We start from the raw sequence: 21754 nt of genomic DNA on the forward strand, positions 1-21754 counted from the left end.
TCGGTTGCCATAGTTACAGAACGTTGCCATGGCGACGAGGTGCTGCCAAATAGAAGATTTTTTTCTGTTTGACAGGTAAACGTTTGAAATGCATTGTAGGCATGTAAATGGTGTAAATGTACCATTATGACGATCATAAATAATAACAATTGTCCTGCATGATTCGATGAGGAGTGGATAGAGATATTGAATTGGAGGTGCAGTGATGCATGTCAAATCCATCATCTAAACTTGAATTTCTTTCATAGAATTATTCATACCGTTGATCAAAATGAGTGAAGAAATGGAAGCTATATAGGAAGCTTTAAACATTCCAAATGTAAGTATGCTTTAGAGGTGATGTGAACGGGCAATGCATTTATGCATAAAGTGCATACCTATTTAGTAATCACACCGCTGCAGACCCTCGCGCGTAAAACCAGCCGGCCGGCCTGGCCGCCTGGGCTTCCCTCCTGGCCCCCGGGCCCCGACCACCGAGCCGTCTGTGGGGGGCCACGTGAAGGGGAGATGTTTGGCTTGCCGCCGGAGGAACTAATGCAAGCGATTGGAGGAAACACAAGTTCCCATGTGCAGGTCTGACTAAGCTTTTGGTGTGTTGAGATAAGACGGCTTTGCGATACAGCATCCCTGCTATAATCCAGCTGTACCGCTAAGCACACACCATCCTGCTTATCTGACGAGTCACGAATCGAGCTCAAATATGACCGTATTTGGGCAAAAGATCTGAGTGCATGCTCTTTATTCGCTGTACGTACATACAACAGAAGTTCACTTTCGGTGTGAACTATCATTCGTTGGTCGTTAAATGCCACGACGAGCCCTTCTATGCATCACCTTTATTCGTAGCTCGGTTTGCTTGCAGGAAGTGTGTGTCGGGCCAGTCTTTATATTTTCGATGGGATAGAAATTCACCTGATAAAACTACAAACATTGATCAACAGACTATAAAGTTGTCCCAAATGAAAGCGATGACCCAGCTTCATATAGTTATGCAATTTGTTTATCTCTGGATATCATGAGTTGTTCATAAGCTTCAAACATTCATCGTGCTTCGGCGGCGACATACGTCACGGAATCGACTCGCGGCGGCCGACGCAGGCTGAAGGCAACGGTGAATGTCTGAGGCTGCTGAGCGTTTGCGTGACATTCAACCAGGAACAAACCGGTATCAAGCGATAGGGCTCATCGATACCTTGCTATTGATGTAATATGTTCGGTGGTAAAACTTGTCACCTTTGTTTTATTCGCTGTATTCACTTTGGACGGGCTCCAACAGAAAACGCGGAAATCGGCTCGAATGTGCTTGTGAGAGGGCCAACTTAAACTCGTATACGGAAAGACTGACGAGGGGTAACATGACGATACTCGGCGATTTTGTAGCTGAATATTTGTTGTTTCGAATGGTGTTGCATATTTTTGTTCTCAGTCTGTCTTGGTTCCAAAATTCGACGTTATCTCCAATGTTATGATTTTTCAGACACTAGCAATAATCTGTTTAAGCCTTTGCAAATGCTTTGCTAATGAGCCGACGTCTTATAAACTTATTCTGCACGTGCCTCAATATTCTGTCAATCGACACAGGGACCCAGATTTCGTTCATATGGCGTTGATAATACTAAATGAGCGATTTTTCGTAATCAGAAGCACAGTTGCCGGCTCGCGGCTCGCGGCTGGCGGCCGACCGCCCACCGCAGTCGGGGCGGCCCGACAGCCGTCCGCGCCGAGGTTATAAAAGCCTGTCCTCGGCCGCGCCGGACGTAAACGTAAGCCAGCCGCCGTGGTGAGTGGATCACGCTCCGTCTGTGTCGTATCGCTCAGCAAACCAGTCATGTCTGACGACGCTCCTGCTGCGACTACTGCTGCTGCTGCTGCTGCACCCGCTGCAGCGCCAGCGAAGAAAGGCCGCAAGCCCAAGGAGGGAGGTGCCGCCAAGAAGAAGGCGTCCAAGCCGACCCACCCGCCTACGCTGGAGATGATCACTAAGGCGATCGCTCACGAGACGGACCCTAAAGGTGTCTCAGTGATGGCTATCAAGAAGTACATCCTGGCGGAGTACAAGGTGCAGCCGGTGATGCTGCGTCACATGCTGCGGCGTGCCTTCGACGCTGGACTGGCTGCCGGTAAGCTGACTCGACCCAAGGGCCAGAGCGAGTCTCACCTCCTGTCTGGACGCTACCGGCTGGCCGGAAAGGAGCCCAAGGCGAAGAAGGTGGAGGTCTCTCCCAAGCCGAAGAAAGCGCCCAAAGTCAAGTCCCCTGCCAAGAAGCCGGCAGCAGCAAAGAAGCCCAAGGCGAAGACCCCGAAGAAGAAACCAGCAGCTGCCGCGGCAAAGAAGGCCAAGTCGCCGAAGAAGGCCAAGTCGCCGAAGAAGGCCAAGTCACCGAAGAAGGTGAAGACGCCCAAGAAGCCTGCTGTGAAGAAAGCTCTCGCCAAAAAGAAGACCCCCAAGAAGGCAGCGAAAAAGGCGTAAATCGGTGTTTTATTTTGTGTCGCTCAAGTGTACAAAGACCAGTGTAAATACCATTGTATGCTATCTGCCACCAGTCATACATTTTGTTCGTGCGTCAAACGTGCTGTTACATTTGTGCGAAAGATCTCGCCCGAGCCGCTGGTGCGGTTGCTTCGCGTGCTGTGAATCATGTCAAAATGCGCTCGTGAACGGTGAAAGACAAAGCCAGTTGCCCGTCTTTCTCCAGCTCAAGCTGTTCTAATGATAATAAAGAATAGCGTGTTGTACTATTTTCTTGTATTTGGGACAGGGAATACGGACACGGGAATGGGCGAGAGGTACATAAGTTTAATTATAACAAGTGAGATAAAGGTTGTATTTGGTGGGCGGGAGAATACGAATGGATGGTGGTCATCAGGGTACAGAGTCGCATCCGAACGAGAAGACGTCGCACACGCAACTCCTTAGAGATGAGGATGAATGATCCAGAAAACTAAGAAGTGCATTTATTGCATCGTAACTTCGCATTATGTGGTCGTGCATCACCAGTAAAAGCGATTGAAAAAGATTAAACGGTTAAAGATATGCCTATCGGTACCGCCATTTGTCCGAGTAGTAAAGTAATCTTGATTTGTCCCAGTTCCCGGGAAATTACTCGTAAAGGTATATATTTATTTGTTTATTTCACGGGTCGACATACATAGACGTTTCCGCATTCGACATAAATGTACGCGAATCCTGCAAAGAAGCGAAAACTTAGATTTTAATTATGCACTTTAAAAATGTTTTAAATATAATGTTTACGTTTTAATGTTATTTTTTTTTTGAAAATGTTAATTTTTTTCTATGAGTAGGTTTTTTACTCCAGATTAAAATAAGACTCGTGAAACGAGCACGTAATATAAGTAAGCAAATAGCTGTTTTAGGTATAAATTAAGTTACAAGTAGGCAACTAAATGCATTTCCTATTTCTCTTCGCTTAGCTACTTTTTAGCTCACCTTCACATATCTTTTTTATCTTTTAGGGCCTTGGTTTTTATCTGCATCCAATTTCAGCTATCGTTGAGTCTTTCATCCATCCTCCGGGTGCGAACTATTACACAACGGATAGGATACATGTGCTCCATTCATCGTGCGATTATCCCGGACACTCGGCTTTAGCTGAATGCCGCCGTCTACATCTTTCCACTTTTTTCTTGTTTAATGAGTTAATTGGGTTAACACCAAGCTGTTGTGTGTTTCGGCAAGTATGTTAAAATAAACAAATAAAGAGGTACATATAATAGGTACCTACATTAAATTACGCATATAGAGATAACTCAAGATCTATATCGTGAAACAGCATCACTAAAGCGAAACTATCGCCTGCACGATAACCTTACTGTTGATCGAGCATAGCCCGAAAATAAAATATGTGCGGACTTATTTAAAGGGACCCTCCCACCTTAACATTAGATTTGAGTTGAGATAGCCAAAATGGGGTCCCTGGCTCACAATTACCGGTTTCGGCACTCACAACATCGAGAAATGCCTTAAATCGGAAATATTGAATTTCAAAATTGCAGCATTTTGATTCAGAGGGGCTAATGCATAGGAATACCCCTCTGAATGTGTGACGTCAGCGCAGATATCTAACGATTTTTAAATGTTTGACTAAAACGTTTTGTAGCACGCGGTGGTATATGCTGCGTTGCGCGCAACAAATGCCGCACTTTTAAATAAAGCCGCTAGGAACAGCGGAGATCCCAAAAAGTAAACAAAAGTAAAAGTCTATATCTTGAAAACCGGTGAATATTTTTCAATGAAATTTGGTAGATATTCGTTTTCGCTCTTTCTGAACCGAGCGACATCACCTTCATGCCAATTCATAAACTTTTTTGAAGGTGGGAGGGTCCCTTTAAGAACCTTTAGCGTGCTATACTCAACTCAACCAACTCAAAATTCACCGGAGTTTAGCGGGACTCAGCCGAACTTAGCCTAGCTCAACTGTTGTCAGGGTGAAGACCCCTGAGCCACGTCGACTGGCCGTCGTTCCATTATCTCCGCCGTTTTCGGGGAGGATCTGCGGGATCTCTCGGCGAGGCGTGACTATGATCCCGGGACCGACCAGGTGACGCTGACGGCCACAGAACTCGCTCCCGCCTCTCCACACGTCTTCCTTTCCGTCCTTGAGGCCTTTTGTGATTCCTCCGAAGCCGCTGAGGGACATCGGGTATCTGCCGTCTCGGGTGTGAAGATCATCGCGGTCGTCGGAACTTCCGTTCGGGTTCTTCATGGCGCCGGTCGCGTTTCTGGCCACCACCTTCTCCAGCAGATGCTGAAGGGCCTCCACGACGGTGAGCGCCGATACGCCGAGCAGGAGGCCCAGGTTTCCGCCAAAGTCGGCCAGAAAAGAGGTCCAGGTCATCGCGGGGTGCTCCGTTGTGCTCACGACGTTTCTGCGTCGGAACAGTAGCAGGGTTCGCAGCTCAAAGTCGCTGAAGCGGGCGTCGCGTCGCGGTGTGACATCCAGGTTCACAGAGGTCGTGGTACACGTGGCACGTGGACAGTCGCAGTCGTCGATGACCTCGTGGAAGCGACGGTGGAACGTGGTGAACTCTTGGAGGGTGTCACAAGGTTGCAGAGGGACCATTCCAGAACCCGAACTGGAGGCTGTCTGGATGTCGGAGAGAAGGTCCAGCAGGAAGAACGGCGCGCAGTTGACCTCTCGCACGGCTCGCTCCATCCGACAGCGCTCTGGACAGCTCCAGACGTCGGCAGCCTCGGAGCAGGGCGCGTCGGGTCGGTTGAGGCGGCGGTACTCGCCCCAGCTGACCGAGACCACCGCCTCGGCCACGCTGGGCCGCAGGTTGTACTGCGTCACGACCACCGGCACGTCCAGGTAGCGGGCCGAGCGAGGAAGCTCACCAGGGTGGAACATGACAGCGGCCGTGTTGGAGATTTTCCGCAGAGCCACGTTCAGCTGGTGAGAGGAGGCGTGACGCGTCTTCTGGACAGAGGAGAGTGGGTGGCAGTACGTCATGTACATTCCGCGGTCGTTGACATCCAGTCTGTTCGGGATCGTGTAGTGGATTTCGTCGCTGAGTCCGGCCAGGATTGGTGTCTCCTCATCCTCGTCAATGCTGTCAAAGTAGAGGATCGTCTGCTGAGCGTCCGGCCGCAGGCTGTTGAACAGGTCCCGCGGGGAGACGCTCTCGTTCCATGCCTCGTGCGGGATGAAGAACGAGTTACAGAAGCTGATTTTCGGGTTCGGCGGGCCGTTCAGGTATTGAGTAGTCGTAATTAGCTCGCCGGCGATGAACTCGGCGATTTCTAGGCTCACCAGACAGACGAGTCCTGCTGCGCAGGTAAGCTTCAGCGCCACAAAGACTGTCTTCAGCAGAAGCTGAAGGCACTTTGTGACGCCCGAGTTCATGTTCATGTCGCCACGTCGGACGTTCAGAGGCGACTGGGAGGGTGCGTGGTCAGTTGGATGTTTTAAAAGAACGGTTATCGATTGCTGGTACAGGGCATCGTCCTACCGCAAGAACAAGGCGCCATCAACGGGTGCAAAACAGTCAATTTAAAAGACAAGTGGCCTGCGACGCCAGGTCAGCGATACTGCTATATGGCACGCCACTTTGCTCATTTGCCTCTGCCAGTTAATGGGCCAGGATGATTGCTGCGGTACAACAACACCTTCACGAGCCTGCATGACAGCCCCCCCCCCAACCCCACCCCACCCCACTCTCACCCCTTTTGGTGAGAATTGTGAAGCCGTGCGACGTTCACCAATATCATCCGCAGCCATTCATCAGCTCAACTCGTCTAAAGCGGATGCCTCATCGGCCGACTCAATGTTAAACAATAATGCTGTCGAGCCTGCATATGAAGGTCACTAATTCAAAGCTTGTTAGTTGAATTTAGCAAACAAGTTAACGTGTGCGTCGTTCGTTAGCTGTCGCCGACAGCCTGCAATGGTGAATAGGGTGATGAGCATGACGACATATAAGCAAAGGCCGTTAGCCATTAGCACGTTGCAATGGGAATAGCCCCGAGCCCAACGCTCGATTCTTAACTTTGAACTGAACAGACGTTTGCTTCGAAAAGCGAAACGGGTTGGTAGGTAACTATTGCACCAACCTGTTCAATCAAAATAAATTAAAATATTCAGCATGCTTTAACCCAAACAAATGTTGGATTTCATGCTTCGTTATTTGTTATCGGCCTGCGGCCATGTAATGCGCCTAGGTTCCTATATAGTATATAATAGGTAGGTCGTTGTAACTTGTAGAATTCGTTTTCACAATGCTTCTTTTGTTAGCCAAGATCGTTTTGTTTGGAGCCGAAACAACTATGTAAGGAAAGCTTTATATTGCCCGGTACTTACTACTTAATACTTTCAACGTTTCGGTTCTGGCCACAGCGTTACCCCGAACCCGTCCCGGGACGATGGTGGGCAGGGCTGCGGAGTCGGAGTCGGAGTCGGAGTCGGAGTCGGTCGGAGTCGACAGTTGTGACCGGAGTCGGAGTCGGAGTCGGAGTCGATTTTAGAAACCCGAGCCGGAGTCGGAGTCGGAGTCACCGAAAATCTGTCGACTCCGCAGCCCTGCTAGGTCTGCGGAGTCGGAGTCGGGAGTTGGAGTCGCTCGGAGTCGACAATTCTGCCCGGAGTCGGAGTCGGAGTCGGAGCTCAGAGCTGGTTTTTGAAAGTCGGTGTCGGTGTCGGAGTCGCCGAAAATCCATCGACTCCGCAGCCCTGATGGTGGGTGTGTATAAATTGCCGCGCTCTCTTATGCGGAATAGAAACATAGAAAGAATAACCTCTCCTAAAAATGTGTACCTGATATAATTATACATTCTGCCCTCGCGCCCTTTTTAGCCAGAGACGGACATAAGTGCACATAGATTAAATTACCGTGCCTATCTGCTTACTTGGCGCCTTACAATACAAGTCATATTGCTTTCATTTCAAATTTTGGGCCCTTGCATCATGAGTAGCAAGTAGCAACTAGCAACTAGCAAAAGAAAGATAATAGTATTTAAGCTATTTCGGTCCTATGAGTAATGACATCAGAAAGACTAATATATAACCACGCTTCTGGAGTTTTAGACGGACATCTACTACCTAGTGAACCTATAGATACGGATAAACCTACTTGGTTGACGATGCGGTACGCATACAGTCGTAAACTTGCACAAATGTTTAGGTATACTTCATTTTCTGCTTTGAAAAATGAGAATTGTTATAGTTTGAGTAAAGATACAAATATTGATACCCAGGGAACTCAGTTTTGCGTTATTGATAATTATTTCATTATATGTTTCATTTTGATGTTTTACATAAATCGCTGCAAACTAATTTTGCAGTACTTTATGAAGATAGAAATCGGCGACAAAAAAGGCGCAAATGTGACAACAGATGACGCCAACTTCCGTTAGTTTTTCGCACTGTTTTTCGTCGATTTATTTGTATTGGTCGATTTCTTCTCATACTTTTTATTCTTTCAGTAATTGTAATCAGTCGTCGCCCGTGTGCATAGGTCGAAAGGGATTTGAATTTTAACTCCTATGCGTACTTGCATTGCCGGCACTGTATATATCTTTACTGAGGGAATAGACTGAGGTGAGAAGATTGCTCATTTTGAAGCTAATTGCCACCTAATTGCATGCCAGGTCGCTTACCCGGCCATCTCTCTAATTTGTCTGACTGGTAGGTTTGAAAATTGTCTACTTGAAAGATATTTAATTTCATATTTAATTGAAAGATATCTAGCTTGTCGTGTCGCCTGTGTGCATAGGTCGAAACTCGAAAAGGATTTGAATTTTACCTCCTATGCGTACTTGCATTGCCTGCACTGTTTATGTCCTTATATTCTTTACTGAGGGAATAGAATGAGGTGAAAATATTACTTATTTTGAAGCTAATGCAAGATCAGTTGCCAGGTCACCTTTTGGCCATCTCTTTCATCTTTCATCTCCATCAGTAAAACATGGTGGTGTATACTGCTTTGTGCGCAGCATCTGCAGCACTTTAGGATGCCAAATTATTGCTTTCAAATGACATTAAACAAAAGTTAAAGTGTAATGTCTTGAAATCCAGTGAATATTTTTCTGGTGGCTTTAATGTTTCTGAACCACGGCGCATCACTTTTATGCCAATGCATTAACCACGGTGACTATAAATAACTTTTTAATTAACTTTTTTGGCATTAACTTTTTTGAAGGTGGGTTTTGCCCCTTCTAAGAACAAAAATTTGACTCTTGCAATTGAACATTTTTGCTACATAAAATGAGGTTCAAAATCTATGATGAGTTCAATACCTTCAAGCTTTTATCATCCTGTATTGTTTATTTTTCATCCTTATTTTCTCTGATCTCCTAGCTAATGGCTATAAGAGTATGAGCATTATTTTACCACTCTTTCCTAACCTTGCTCTGACTGTCAACTACATCGCCACTTTCAACCTTAGCTGACATGTTTCCATTTGCTTAGGTGTTATTCTGAACTATCTATTGTAAATGTAGAGTACATGAAATATTAGCTGTTCTTGTTATTGCTAGCAATTAGCATTGTAGTTGGGTAGTCTTTGAAGTTTGAGTAGGTCTTGCACCTCAGTTTGCATGGCTAATGATACGGTGACAGGCTGTTGCCAATGAGTTGGGCCTCAGTGGATGGCTCAATGTATTATGTTACAACTTACAAGCATACTATCTGTAAAACACATATCTGTATTTTTTAGGACAACTGCATTCCATGAATTATGTTTTCAATCCAGTACACACCAAATATGGTGGCTTCAATGTAGTTGCACACATGCAGTTTGAGTAGTATGTGCAAAGAAGTTCCATTCACAACTTACAGGCCACTCATCTTTAAGAAAAAGTAATATTTTATGAGAAAACTTAAAATTTCATTTGTATTTTTGGTGCATACATTAAATAGGTGCTCTGACTATATGACTATGTACTCAATTTTATCTTTTGTATGGCCTAATTTTAATTATGTTTGAAATGTAATATTTTGAAGTCAGCCCTAGGACCCTAAATCATGTGAAAAGAATGTTCAAAATACTGGACCATAGTGCTTTGACATTTTGTCTGATCATCGATCTATAGTACATATAGCTTATTAACAAAACGAAAGTCACTCAAGTCAGGTTTTCTATTGGAATCTTTAGGTTCCTTGATATGGTAGGTGAACCTGAAACCTAAACTTCACATTCTAATGCACTCTCTTTATAACGCATAACATATTTTTTGCTCCCAACTCGCAGCACATCTCTCTCTCTCTCTCTCTCTCTCTCTCTCTCTCTCTCTCTCTCTCTCTCTCTCTCTCTCTCTCTCTCTCTCTCTCTCTCTCTCTCTCTCTCTCTCTCTCTCTCTCTCTCTCCTCTCTCTCTCTCCCTCCCTCCCTCTCTCTCTCTCTCTCTCTCTCTCTCTCTCCCACTCTCTGCCTTCTCCTTTGGCTCTGTAACCGGCCGCGACTTTAAATCCCGGGAGTGGCAGCATTTGGCTCGTCACCTCGCTCATGTGGTGGCTCGTGACGGCTCCGTCATACCACGCGCCGTGACGGCTGCGGGATGCTACGTGCCGTGACGGGTGCGTCATTCCACGTGCCGAGTCTGTCCTGTCCGTGCCGCCTGTCCGTAAGCTGTGCCACGGTGACCATCCGTTCCCGCTATCCGTGCCACCGTGGGCTGAGCACGGCTCATGACATCTCTGGATATCGCCAGCCAGGGCCGTGGCGAGTTTATCGTAAACAAAGGGCGCCTATCACAACATGGCCGCTGGCGACGGACGCCGCGGCCGGGACGGTGACGGGCTGATCTGCGGTCAGATTGAGGTCAAACTGGCAACAGACAACTGTCAGACGGCCGTCAGACTGCTGTCAGTGAGAGCCAAGGGGTGCGTGGGGGTTTAACTAGCCAAGCCCTGGTTAGATGAAGGTGACTGAGATAAGAGTTTTATGTGACAGAAGTGACGAGCATTTGTCAAACTGTGTTCATGTCGAGTTGTTCGTTGTTTTGTTGTCAGCAACTTACTGGGGAATGTCTGGCATATCGACGTAGTCGTACTGTGTAATCATTCGCATCGTGGCATTTTCTTGGTAGTAATTGCCCGTTTCTCTGCATGCTTTCGCAGCATTAAAGTAGTCCGAACTTCTAATTTTCTTGTGACCTAGGTTCAGGACCATCGACAATGTAATGCCAGTCATTGCCACTCAGAAGCTGCGCCTCGACATTTTAGCAAAATAATAGAGTCGGTGCCAGGTCAAGGATGACTGATCGACGTCAATAGCTAGTGGTCCCGATGGCAACGATGATGGTTAGGGGAAAAGACACGCGAATCGCATGTTAGATGTTACATTTCTCCGCACAAATTTGTTCCAGACGTCTTATTTCCGTCCATTTGAAGGCGATTGTTACAGCTCATTCAGCCCCAATGTGCTGCCCGTGTTAAATTAGTGTGCTGTTTAGTTGCATTTCTGGCAGAAGTTTTTGATACGTTAGGTATGTGTTTTGCACTGTTTGTTCTACAATGAGCAGTTAACTTGAGTAGGTATTCCGAGTATTCATTTGCGACCCTGTTTAAATGATTCCACGAGAACATCACGTGGACTCCAAAAATCAAGAGATTATTTCATCAGCCTTGAGCCTTCACCTCGCAAGGGCAACTTTCTATTTATATTCTGATTGCTGTTGATTGATATCCTTTTCCCGGTTATGAAATGATTGTCCTCTGAGTTGCATGCTCGAAAAATACTTAAACAGAATATTTATCCATGCTTTTATCATTCTGAACAAAGCACGCCAAACAGAAGACCCCTTGCCCTTGTCATTTAAAATATTCGACACATCTCATCGCTACTCGGAGCTGTTCTTCGAAAGGTCTTCGAAAGGTATCCGTGGCTTTCACCCTGGCGCCCAGTTTTCTTCTTTTTAAAATGATTACTTAAGGTCACCGAAAAGAAGTCATCACGCTCTGGTCTATAGCTCAGTGTACGTGTTTAAATGATCTTTGTCGAATTTCGTTAGCATGGATTAGATAGTACTGGCTAACTACTAGCTAACCCATGCCTTTACCGCTAACGCTATTGACTTTAGAATGAAACAGTGACCGGCCCCGTTCTGTTTCCAGGCTGCCGAGATGGCCGTCACTAAGATAGTGGATGTCGGCACTGCGGATGCCGTCTGGTTCAAATACCTCCTCTCCTGTATAGCAGCGTCCTGCGCGGAGTTCGGTAAGTCGAGCCCCGACACATGTGTCTAGGCCACACTCCAGCCTGACGGCCAGTGGGCCGCTGGGAGAGTCGCTTCACCTCTGTATATGAACCACGGTGGCGAGCGATTTTTCGTAGGGTAAGGTAGTTTTATCGCTTTTGGCTTCGGGAAGGGTGTACAGAATACCTTTTGCATAGGAGCGGAAAAAAACGTCATCGAGACTTTCATCCCAGTAACCTGTAAATTGACTTTATTTGAAAACAAATGTTTGAATGCTGGAGAGTGAAGTGCAATATCTATGCTATTGTTTCAGGTTTCAAGCAGTCACTTGAGACTTGAGCGAGAGATACACTTGTCTCTACTTGTCGTATAAGTAAGGTGTAGTTTTGAAACCTATGAGAGTTTTACCAGACGTGCCACACGCGTTGTTCATAGCAAATAACGAACTTCAAATAGATTAATCGAAGCCGAAGATCGGCATCGTTTCGAAGAAGATAAGTAAATTACTTTCACGGCAAAAGTCGCTTACGTCAAGTTATTTCAAAACGATTTATGTAATCAACACATTCCTAGGAAACAAATATCCTTGTCTTGTGAAGTGAGTCCTCAACACCTCTTTAGCGTGCCGCCGGCGCGTGTGACTTCCTCGCCCCTAGCTGACCGAGGCGGCTATATGTGTCAACGATTCATTGCCGACACGACCTCATGCTTGGCCTTTTTCTCCGTGCTTGGCCTTTTCCTTTTTCTCCTCGATACCGATCTGCGCTCTGCTTGTTTCTCGTTTGGTCCGCCGGTGGCGGCCGATGCGCTGTTGCGAGTGTCTTTGCTGGCTCGTTGGCTGGGCCGTCGCGTTGTTGCGAGTGTTTGGCGATGGTGAGTGTGTCACTGGCTCATTTTCAGCGACCTACCCGCTGGATCTGACAAAGACCCGGCTGCAGATTCAGGGCGAGTCGGCCGATAGCAAGGTAAGGCTACGGCCCGCCCCACCCCTGTGAACACTGCTGTGAAAAGCTGTTGGAAGTGTAGGCCCCTGTGTGTTTGTGGTCCTGAAAGCTCATGTACTCGTGTTGTGTGTGTGGGGTTTGTGTCTAGTTTATGGTTATGTGGTTTAGAAGTACAATTTGTGGGAATTGTGATGGATATTTGGATGGCGTTTTAGAGACATTCGAGTGCAAAGGTTAGGTGTCGTCAAATTAACGAAATGATGTGCTGGAACATAATAATGATTTGCGTGTCGTTGCGTGGTCCCATTACCTACCATTCGTTTGTGAATACCGTATGTACAATATTGTACATATGTGCGAAGCTAGCCAGTCTTCTCGAGAAGGACGTTGCCAACATGGAAATCGATGAAATGCTTTAACGCTAGTTTGTTCGCGAACACACATTTCCTTCCCTTCTCCTGCCTCGGACACAGTTGTCATGTTTGGTAGATGTTTCAAACACTGTTTCGTCTCTCGTCTTAGTTCCTTGTGATCAGTTGAGTTGTTCTCCCCTCATTATAATATGAAGCCTTCAAAATTTCTTCGCGATCCTACGCCATGCTCGATGGTTGTTTGTCGACGCTTTCGGTGCCGTGGTGGACGATGTTAAATATATGTGGCGACTCAGTGTGTGAACTTTCGCAAGTTTACTATCGGAACGGAAACCGTCTTCTGTCTTTTCATGCCGATGTCGTATCGTGTCCGTCATCTCTACGCTAACTGTGACTACACTGACTAAAAGTGCTGTCTTCTGTTGCAAGTGTCCTGCTGTCCGCTGACTCCATTTTCTGACTGCCCCTGCCGCCCGCTCCCCGGCAGGTGCCGTACCGCGGTCTGTTCAGGACCGGTCTCGGAGTGGTTCGAGAGGAGGGTATACTCTGTCTGTGGCAGGGTATTACCCCCGCCGTCTTCCGACATGTCATCTACACCGGTGTGAGGATGAACGGATACGAGTGGATGAGAAACCAAGTCCGTGAGGAGGGCGCCTCGCTGCCCGTGTGGTAAGACGACAGGGGGGTCGGGGGGGGGGGGGGGGTGGAGAGGGGAAGAAGCCTAGAGTTTTCTTTTTGCCTTGCGAACTGTGATGTTTAAAAAAATTGTATTGGCTGTTGTCATTTTATTCGAAGTGAGTAAGACGCCGGCGGTCGTTGTTTCTAGCTTCAGCCAGCTGGGAAGGTGTGTGCGACATTGGGAACCGTTTGAAGGAACTCTATGTTACCATTACGTAACAAAAGAAGATGGGACCGCCTGATGGTGGAATGGATTCACATGTCATATAGCTGATCATGAACGTTTCTTGTGGCTGGTGACTCTACTGAATGTGACTCTCTGTCCCAGGCAGGCGGCGTTAGGGGGCCTGCTGGCTGGAGGTACCGGATTACTGTACTGATGTATCTGTACCTGTGTCTGTACTTATGTGTCGGTGTCTGACTCTATCCCAGGCAGGCGGCATTAGGGGGCCTGCTGGCTAGAGGTACCGGATTAGTGTACTGATGTGCCTTTGTCTGTGTCTATCCCAGGCAGGCGGCATTAGGGGGCCTGCTGGCTGGAGGTACCGGATTACTGTACTGATGTGCCTTTGTCTGTGTCTATCCCAGGCAGGCGGCGTTAGGGGGCCTGCTGGCTGGAGGTACCGGATTACTGTACTGATGTATCTGTACCTGTGTCTGTACTTATGTGTCGGTGTCTGACTCTATCCCAGGCAGGCGGCATTAGGGGGCCTGCTGGCTAGAGGTACCGGATTAGTGTACTGATGTGCCTTTGTCTGTGTCTATCCCAGGCAGGCGGCATTAGGGGGCCTGCTGGCTGGAGGTACCGGATTACTGTACTGATGTGCCTTTGTCTGTGTCTATCCCAGGCAGGCGGCGTTAGGGGGTCTGCTGGCTGGAGGTACCGGATTACTGTACTGATGTATCTGTACCTGTGTCTGTACTTATGTGTCGGTGTCTGACTCTATCCCAGGCAGGCGGCATTAGGGGGCCTGCTGGCTAGAGGTACCGGATTAGTGTACTGATGTGCCTTTGTCTGTGTCTATCCCAGGCAGGCGGCATTAGGGGGCCTGCTGGCTGGAGGTACCGGATTACTGTACTGATGTGCCTTTGTCTGTGTCTATCCCAGGCAGGCGGCGTTAGGGGGTCTGCTGGCTGGAGGTACCGGATTACTGTACTGATGTGTCTGTATCTGCGTCTATACTTATGTGTCTTTGTCTGTGTCTATCCCAGGCAGGCGGCGTTAGGGGGCCTGCTGGCTGGAGGTACCGGATTACTGTACTGGTGTGTCTGTATCTGTGTCTGTCTGTACTTATGTGTCTTTGTCTGTGTCTATCCCAGGCAGGCGGCGTTAGGGGGCCTGCTGGCTGGAGGTACCGGACAGCTACTCGCCTCGCCGGCTGACCTCGTCAAAGTTCAGATGCAGATGGAGGGACGGCGGCGACTGCTCGGACAAAAGCCCAGGTGAGACAACTCTGATGTCATGGTCCCGCCACCTCAGAACGGTGGGATTGTGACTAAAAGTAAATGGAAAATGCGAGCTATTAACACTGGTGTTTTGTGCTCGATTTAGTGATGGCAGGATATATTGTGTTTGTGTTGAGAAGAACCACACTGACTATATGCTCTAAAAGGTGTAAGGTTTAGAATTTAGAAAACACTGAACTGGGGTGTCAATAGCAAGTCCCTTGCTGCTGTTAGGCTCTGTATCTTGGTGCACGACGTGGTGGCTTGTATACCTTATCACACCAACCATCATGCTTTCACTCAGTGAGTCTCCAGAGTGTTAAGTGCTCATTCTCACACTCCTACTGTCTTTTACAGAGTGCTGAGTGCGCGGCACGCGTTCCAGCGTATTATCAGCGAGGGCGGTGTCCGCAGCTTATGGAAGGGCTGTGTTCCCAACGTACAGCGCTCGGCACTCGTCAACCTCGGCGATCTCACCACCTATGACTCTGTCAAGGGCCGTCTGGTCAGAAATACGTCACTGGGGGACAACCATCTGACGCATTTTCTGGCTAGGTGAGCTTTGGTGGTCATGCTAGAGGAGGGTTCGGTGTGCCGCCGGCCGGTTAGCTCAGTTGGTTAGAGCGTCGTGCTAATAACGCGAATGTCGTGGGTTCGACCCCCACACTGGCCATTCGTTTCGACCTCGCGTCGACGTTTTCAATCTCTGGCCCCTGGCTTTGTGAAACGGTCCAAGAGGCTGCTACTTAGTTTTATTGTGTGAACCGTTTATTTGTGATCGATCGGGGCGTTAGACGCACCTTAGGCGTGTCTGGTGTTGCTAGACAAGCTTTGATTTCGTGAACGCAATATTTATATCAAACGGAGCAGTCTCAAGTCATACCAAAATTGATTTTTATCCCACTTGCCACCGTTTTACAGCTGTGTTCAGATTCAGATTCAGATTCTTTATTCCGGTGAGGCTAATGTGTACTTCTAATCGCTGATGTGTTTCGCCATGATTCCCGCGCCACCCTTCTGACGTGTTTCCGCTTTGTCCGACAGCGCGTGCTCGGGTCTGGTCTCTGCGACACTGGGCACGCCGGCCGACGTGGTCAAGACCCGTGTCATGAACCAACCCACCGACCATCATGGGAGGTGAGTGCGTGTCACAATTCACAGAGGTCAACTGCGGAGGCGAGAGTTACGGGGATTAGTGTCACATATCCGAACACTACAGGGATATTGTGTGCGAGTCATGACAGGAGTCAACCAGGAATATTATAGTCTGTTCTATATCAAGCTTGCAGTCGGAGTTTCTTCGGCAGATCGCTCCTCCGTTCAAGAATTTGCGTCTTAAAATGTAAGAGCTGTATATACAGAAATCACGCACTGCTTTCAGCAGGGCACTTCGGCTGCAAACTTGAAACGGAACAGAGTATAGAACTGCAGTGCACAAAGTCACACAGCCGATCACAAATGAGTTTTCTTGCACTCTTGGTTACTGTCACTCCTGTTCCGGTACTTTTTTAGTTCCCATGAGTTCTTATTTTTGTTTACGCCTACGTACGCCCTCGTCCAGTGTTGGTGTCTTCCGATGCTGACCTGCGTCCTTTCTCCGCCCCCCAGGGGTCTTCTGTACCGGAACTCGATCGACTGTTTCATCCACCTGGTGCGTTCCGAGGGCCTCCTGGCCATGTACAAAGGCTTCCTGCCCTGCTGGATGCGCATGGCCCCCTGGAGCCTCACCTTCTGGTTCACCTATGAGAACATGCGGAAGTTCTTCGGCACGCCCACCTTCTAGCAGAACGCTCATGACGTATGGACGGAGAGCCAGGACCATAGAGGACGCTGGAGAAGCGAACCGGTGATAAGAGAGGATGAGGGGATGGCAGGGAGTGGCAGATAAGTGAGTGAGTGATGCAATGAAGAAAGAAAGGCGGCTGGTGGAAGGACAGTATGACACAGACGCCATTTGGCCAGGGTCTTGTGGTGTCATCTGGTGTTGAGAGCGGGAGGCTTTGTCCCTTAGCGAGAGGCTTGGAGGTCAGTCTGTAGCCGACGAGAGTTCCTCGCACCGCCAAACCAGCAGGAAGGCCAACAGGAGCAGAGACCAGTGAGGGATGTGAGGGAGACGCGAAGTTTCAGAGGTAGAGATTGCAGGGACGAGAGATCAGCGGACGTTCTGACTGGCAAGGAGCCTGTGTTTGCGTTCGATGGCACATTACGCACATATCCAGTTATCAGCAGGCGACCAAGAACTGAGAGCCGAGCAGGAGCACTTCGCCGTCGTGTTGTTCGCTATTCTGGGCGGTGGTTTATCGTTGTGAACGAGAGGTCAGGTCAGCTCAGGTCAGCCTGAGGTCAGGTCAGTCTAGACGAAAGTCGGCCAGAAAACGGGAAGGGCAAACTGGAAGGCGAAAGTAAGCCCCCGGGCAGAAAATTGCCCTGAAGCCAGTCTTATGCCAGAAGAGGCTATGCTCTTGGAACGATCGTTAGTGGATGGTGACCGGTTGGGTGTGGTTATGGATCTTATTGTGAGCCGCTGTGACAAACTCACACGCACGGCACGACCATTTGAGATCTTATCCACGGACCATGTACTGTTTATTCATATCGATTGATGTCAGTACATTGGGACTTATTCGCGTGTGATCAATTCACCGGAAAGAATTCGGTGCTGTGTGATAGTCGGTGGGGTTGGCGAAAAGCTCGTGCATAATTGGATTCGCGACCTCGCGTAGGAAGTTGGACGCTGGTGAGCGAAATGGCCAGAGCAGAGAGCACTTTTTGTAGTGTATTGAATGCGACATGACTTTTGAACTTGGGACTCAATCGGTCATGCTTTTGGGGCTGATAACCATTTTTCTGTAGTTCCTCACATCAGTTATTTTGTGTAGCTCTCACATTGCCTATTTTTCTGTGGTTCTTCAAATTAGTGTTGTACAGACCCCCTGTTGACTGAAGGCGCCCCATTATCAATTATTAAGTGCATATGGAATTAACGAGCTCCATCCCATTAATTCCAATAGGGCTGCTGACAAATGACCATTAAGTAGAGGCTATAGAGTATGCTCATTTAAGTTTGACCTTAGCACTAATGTCAATCGATCTACGAAAGTTTATGGTCATAACTAACCCGACTGTTGTTGTGAACGATAATGTATGCGAAGCGAGGACCTTGACACGATTTTTGATTAGGTGCTGACGCGATCAACTCGATTCGTGGCCATCAATTCTAGTTGGCCATTCTTTCATTGTTTGTAGCTTGTGTTTTTTGGCATTTAATCTTCGGTATGAAGTTTAATTCAATAGTTTCAGTTGTCTTTTCAAAGTATCAAGTATCGCAACACGGACCCACCTATTGATGTGTGAATGCATGACGTGTCGATGGCTCTTATAGAGTCTTTAAAGCCCGGTGTGATTGATGACGCAAGAAATTGAGAAAAGTTAACGTCACTGAGTTGGATGTTCGTATGTAATTGATGTTGGCATCGAACTGCCGTTTGAAAGCGCTGCCGTTTAACCGAAGTGGATAGGGCCGGGGTTCGCCTCACTAACACTAACCCTATGGTGTGGATAGATAGGACAGTATTACACTCACTTAGCTCAAGTTTAGCTCTCAGGGTAGATCGCCGAAAGGAACACTCGCTGGCGTGGGGGGGATGGGAACTCACGGCGTCCCGCTCGGCTCCTTGGACTTTTCACCGGAGTAAAGGTGCCTCTGGTGGAAGGAAACTCACTCGAGAAGGGGCGCGGATATCAGGTGGGAACGGTTGGGTGTGATGTCCGTGAAAATTTAGCGAGATGTAACCGTGATATCACCATAGTTTCTTACGCATATTTGCCGGTGTTTGGTGTAAGTGTCGTGGTGGTGGGCCCTTTGCCGGTGTTAGGATGAATGTTTTGCTGTTACGACTTACGGCGAACTCTGATGTAATGTGAGGCGGTGGCATGACTTGAAATTCGAGTAACGCACACGTCGACACGTATGGAGAGGTGTTGTTCACTAGTTATGTAGTCGTTCATTGAATGGTATTAAAAATGGAACCTGTGTAAATGAAATCCGTACTGCGTACGCACAGTGAATGTGCTTTAGTTGCGATATGTGTTAGCGTTCTTTTATTTCACCTTACTAAATTACACCAGTGATTAATCTATAAAGTTGCGCCTGTTGGGAGTCGAACCCGGGACCACCGTTGTGGATGTGCGCCCTCTTACGTGCCATGTTACTCCCGAATGCCCCCTTAGCATGGGGCTTTGCGACTCGGTCGCCCCCCGCGCCCCGGATCGTCCGTTGATGTCTTGTGCCGTGACTTCAGCCCTCAGCGGAGCACAATTTCTCGTCGATCCTGTGAAATAATGCAGATCTAGTGAGGCCGTGACACTTGCGGTTGTCGCATGTCGGTGTGTCGCCCGGAATAATATGTATTTTGTGGTACTGAGCGTCTACATTAGTAGGGGAAGGGTAGCCATGTATTAGTATGAATGTCGTGGGGAGCGCACGCCCCAGTGATGTAAATTAGTGGAGAGAGATACCAGTGAGGTATGGGATCTGAAAATCGTGCTGTTTTATAGCACGCTATTGATGGCGCCGCGAAAATGCATGGCTGTTGTTCGAACATGGTGCAATAAATTGTGGTGTGATAGGATGACTCGTGTTTTACTGTTGACTGCTGCGGAATAACGGACATCGACATCGATGTCAATGCGGTCTAAATTTCGTTTAATCGTGGCGAAAACATGGATCACCTCGGGTGTCACGCACAGTATGAATATGCACGTCGGGAGATGGCGAGAAATTCGAACAAAAATCACATTACGTGCTGTGAAAGAAACCCGTCGACTCAGTGTGCCTCGTCAGTGAGGTGGGCTCAGCGGGGTCTTGTTTGGTCGATGTCCGTCCTGTCTCCCCTCTCTCTGTCCAACTCCTCCCTTACTCTGTCTGGGGTTAGTCGCTTGCCGGTACGGTACTAGAGCAGCTTGTACCAGAGCCTGGTGTCTGTCGGAGGCGGCAACCCGAGTTAGGAGTGAGTCAGTGAGTTCAATTGTGAGCACGATGAGTGAGAACGATAATCACCTAACCATCGAGTGTCTCCACGCGGGAATATACGAGCTTCATCTCTCCTGGCGGCCGAAGTCGCCGGAAACTGAACCGGTGCCCGATCAAGAACGCAAGAATGTGGAACCCACGTCGGGGAAAGACGCTGAGAATGCTGAGATCCAACCCTCAAGAACCGCTACTGATACCACCAAAGCGCAAACTTTAGAACCGAAAATCCTGTCCGCATCCACCAAGACGAACCACCAATACGACCAAGCTGAGGCCAACCCAACAGTCATCGATCAAACAATACCAAACGAGCAGCCCCTCACCCCTGAAAACCTTTCCCCACCCGCCTCTCACCCTCCCCGCCCGTTGTACGCCCTGGAGATGTTCGAAGCGCCGCCGGTAGCTGGCTGGACACGATGCTACTATGGCGCAGGGACGAATTGTTGGCTCAATAAGTTGAAGCCGAACGTCCCCCATAGGGTCAGAGTGAGGAGTGAGGCGGGAGTGAGTCAGGTGAGGAGCGAGGACGGGATGGGAGGAACGGGAGCGGCGAAGCCGGCATTGTCTTGGTGAGAGCATGGCTTAGGGGACACAGCCTCACAGGGACGGAGGTGCAAACTTGTGTTTTTGTCAGATAGGAGGGAGCAGGCTTCGATGATCGGGGTATATGGTTCGTTGATACGGCAGGTCTTCCGGTGAGCATGATTATGTTGCGCGGATTGTGATAGTGAATACGGTGCACTACATGAGTCAGTGCTATGGATTAGTACCTAGATTTTGAGCTTGTAACGCGACCAGCAATGACTCAGGCGAAATGTGCGTCTATTTCTCTCCCGATAACCACCCCTCTACATCCCCCCCCCCACCTCGGCTCTCCCTCAGACGTTCACCTTCAGCACGCTCCCGGCGCCCGTCTCCGTCTCCGATCTCCACCGGGCCGTCCTGCTGGACCGTGTGGAGCGCGTGGAGACGATTCTGACGCGCCGGCCGCGTGCCGTCAGCGCCGTCAGCGCGTACGGCCTCAGCGCGCTGATGGTGGCGGCGCGCGAGGGGTTCCGATCCATGAGCTCCCTTCTGCTGCGGCGAGGAGCCGATGTGAACCAGAGCAGTCAGGGGGCCGGCAAAACAGCGCTCATGTTCGCCAGCTTCGCGGTAAGAACAGCCGGGAGGCACTCTGGAGTTGAAAGCTTGATGCATCGTTCCTGTTAGGCTGAAAAGTTTGAAAGCGTAGGAACAGAAATGGATCAGTACAATAACTTAGGAAGGCCCTCTTAGCGATCCAATGGCTGATGACGTTTTAATTGCTAACTTAGAAACCCAGTGCACGTTTCAAGATTACGCATCTCCCTCCCCTCACCAATTATACTCTTCTTCCTCTCGACCTCCTCTCACCCTCCCACCTCTACCTCTCCCGCAGGGTCATCTAGACATCGTCGACTTGCTGCTCTCCGCCGGCGCCTCTGTGACCTCCCAGGACCGCTCAGGACGGTCCGCGCTGCACCACGCGGCCGATGGGGGCAGCGCTGCCGTGGTTCGTCGCCTGGTGGCCGCTGGAGCACCGCTGGAGCAGGCCGATTCCGAGGGCTGGAGTCCGCTGATGAGAGCTGTGATGTTAGGAGGTGAGAGGGAGG

General features: G+C 48.8%; 2 protein-coding genes and 1 non-coding gene across 6 annotated transcripts; all 3 read left to right on the forward strand.

The window, feature by feature from the left end:
* The first annotated feature begins 82 nt into the window (after positions 1-82).
* On the forward strand, positions 83-19722 carry LOC122374416 (mitochondrial uncoupling protein 4-like). Of its 4 annotated transcripts, none has more exons than XM_043353183.1 (8): positions 83-319; positions 11570-11672; positions 12553-12617; positions 13455-13636; positions 14966-15088; positions 15449-15646; positions 16136-16228; positions 16700-19722. In XM_043353183.1, exons 2-8 carry the CDS (start codon positions 11579-11581, stop codon positions 16872-16874), a joined length of 930 nt encoding a protein of 309 aa, XP_043209118.1. In that variant the 5' UTR covers positions 83-319; positions 11570-11578; the 3' UTR covers positions 16875-19722. The 4 variants fall into 4 exon arrangements, with proteins under 4 accessions (XP_043209118.1, XP_043209108.1, XP_043209085.1 ...); XM_043353173.1 differs by lacking the exon at positions 83-319 and adding an exon at positions 7899-8054; XM_043353150.1 differs by lacking the exon at positions 83-319 and adding an exon at positions 8391-8424.
* On the forward strand, positions 1561-2739 carry LOC122374422 (histone H1-like). Its single transcript, XM_043353192.1, has one exon. The coding sequence runs from the start codon at positions 1829-1831 to the stop codon at positions 2468-2470; it is 642 nt and encodes a 213-aa protein (XP_043209127.1). The 5' UTR covers positions 1561-1828; the 3' UTR covers positions 2471-2739.
* Positions 15691-15764, forward strand: Trnai-aau. Its single transcript has one exon. It is a non-coding gene; the product is annotated as a tRNA-Ile (tRNA).
* Positions 19723-21754: the final 2032 nt, after the last annotated feature.

The sequence above is a fragment of the Amphibalanus amphitrite genome, unplaced genomic scaffold, assembly GCF_019059575.1.
Source record: "Amphibalanus amphitrite isolate SeventyFive unplaced genomic scaffold, NRLGWU_Aamphi_draft 000039F_arrow, whole genome shotgun sequence".
Taxonomy (NCBI): domain Eukaryota; kingdom Metazoa; phylum Arthropoda; class Thecostraca; order Balanomorpha; family Balanidae; genus Amphibalanus; species Amphibalanus amphitrite.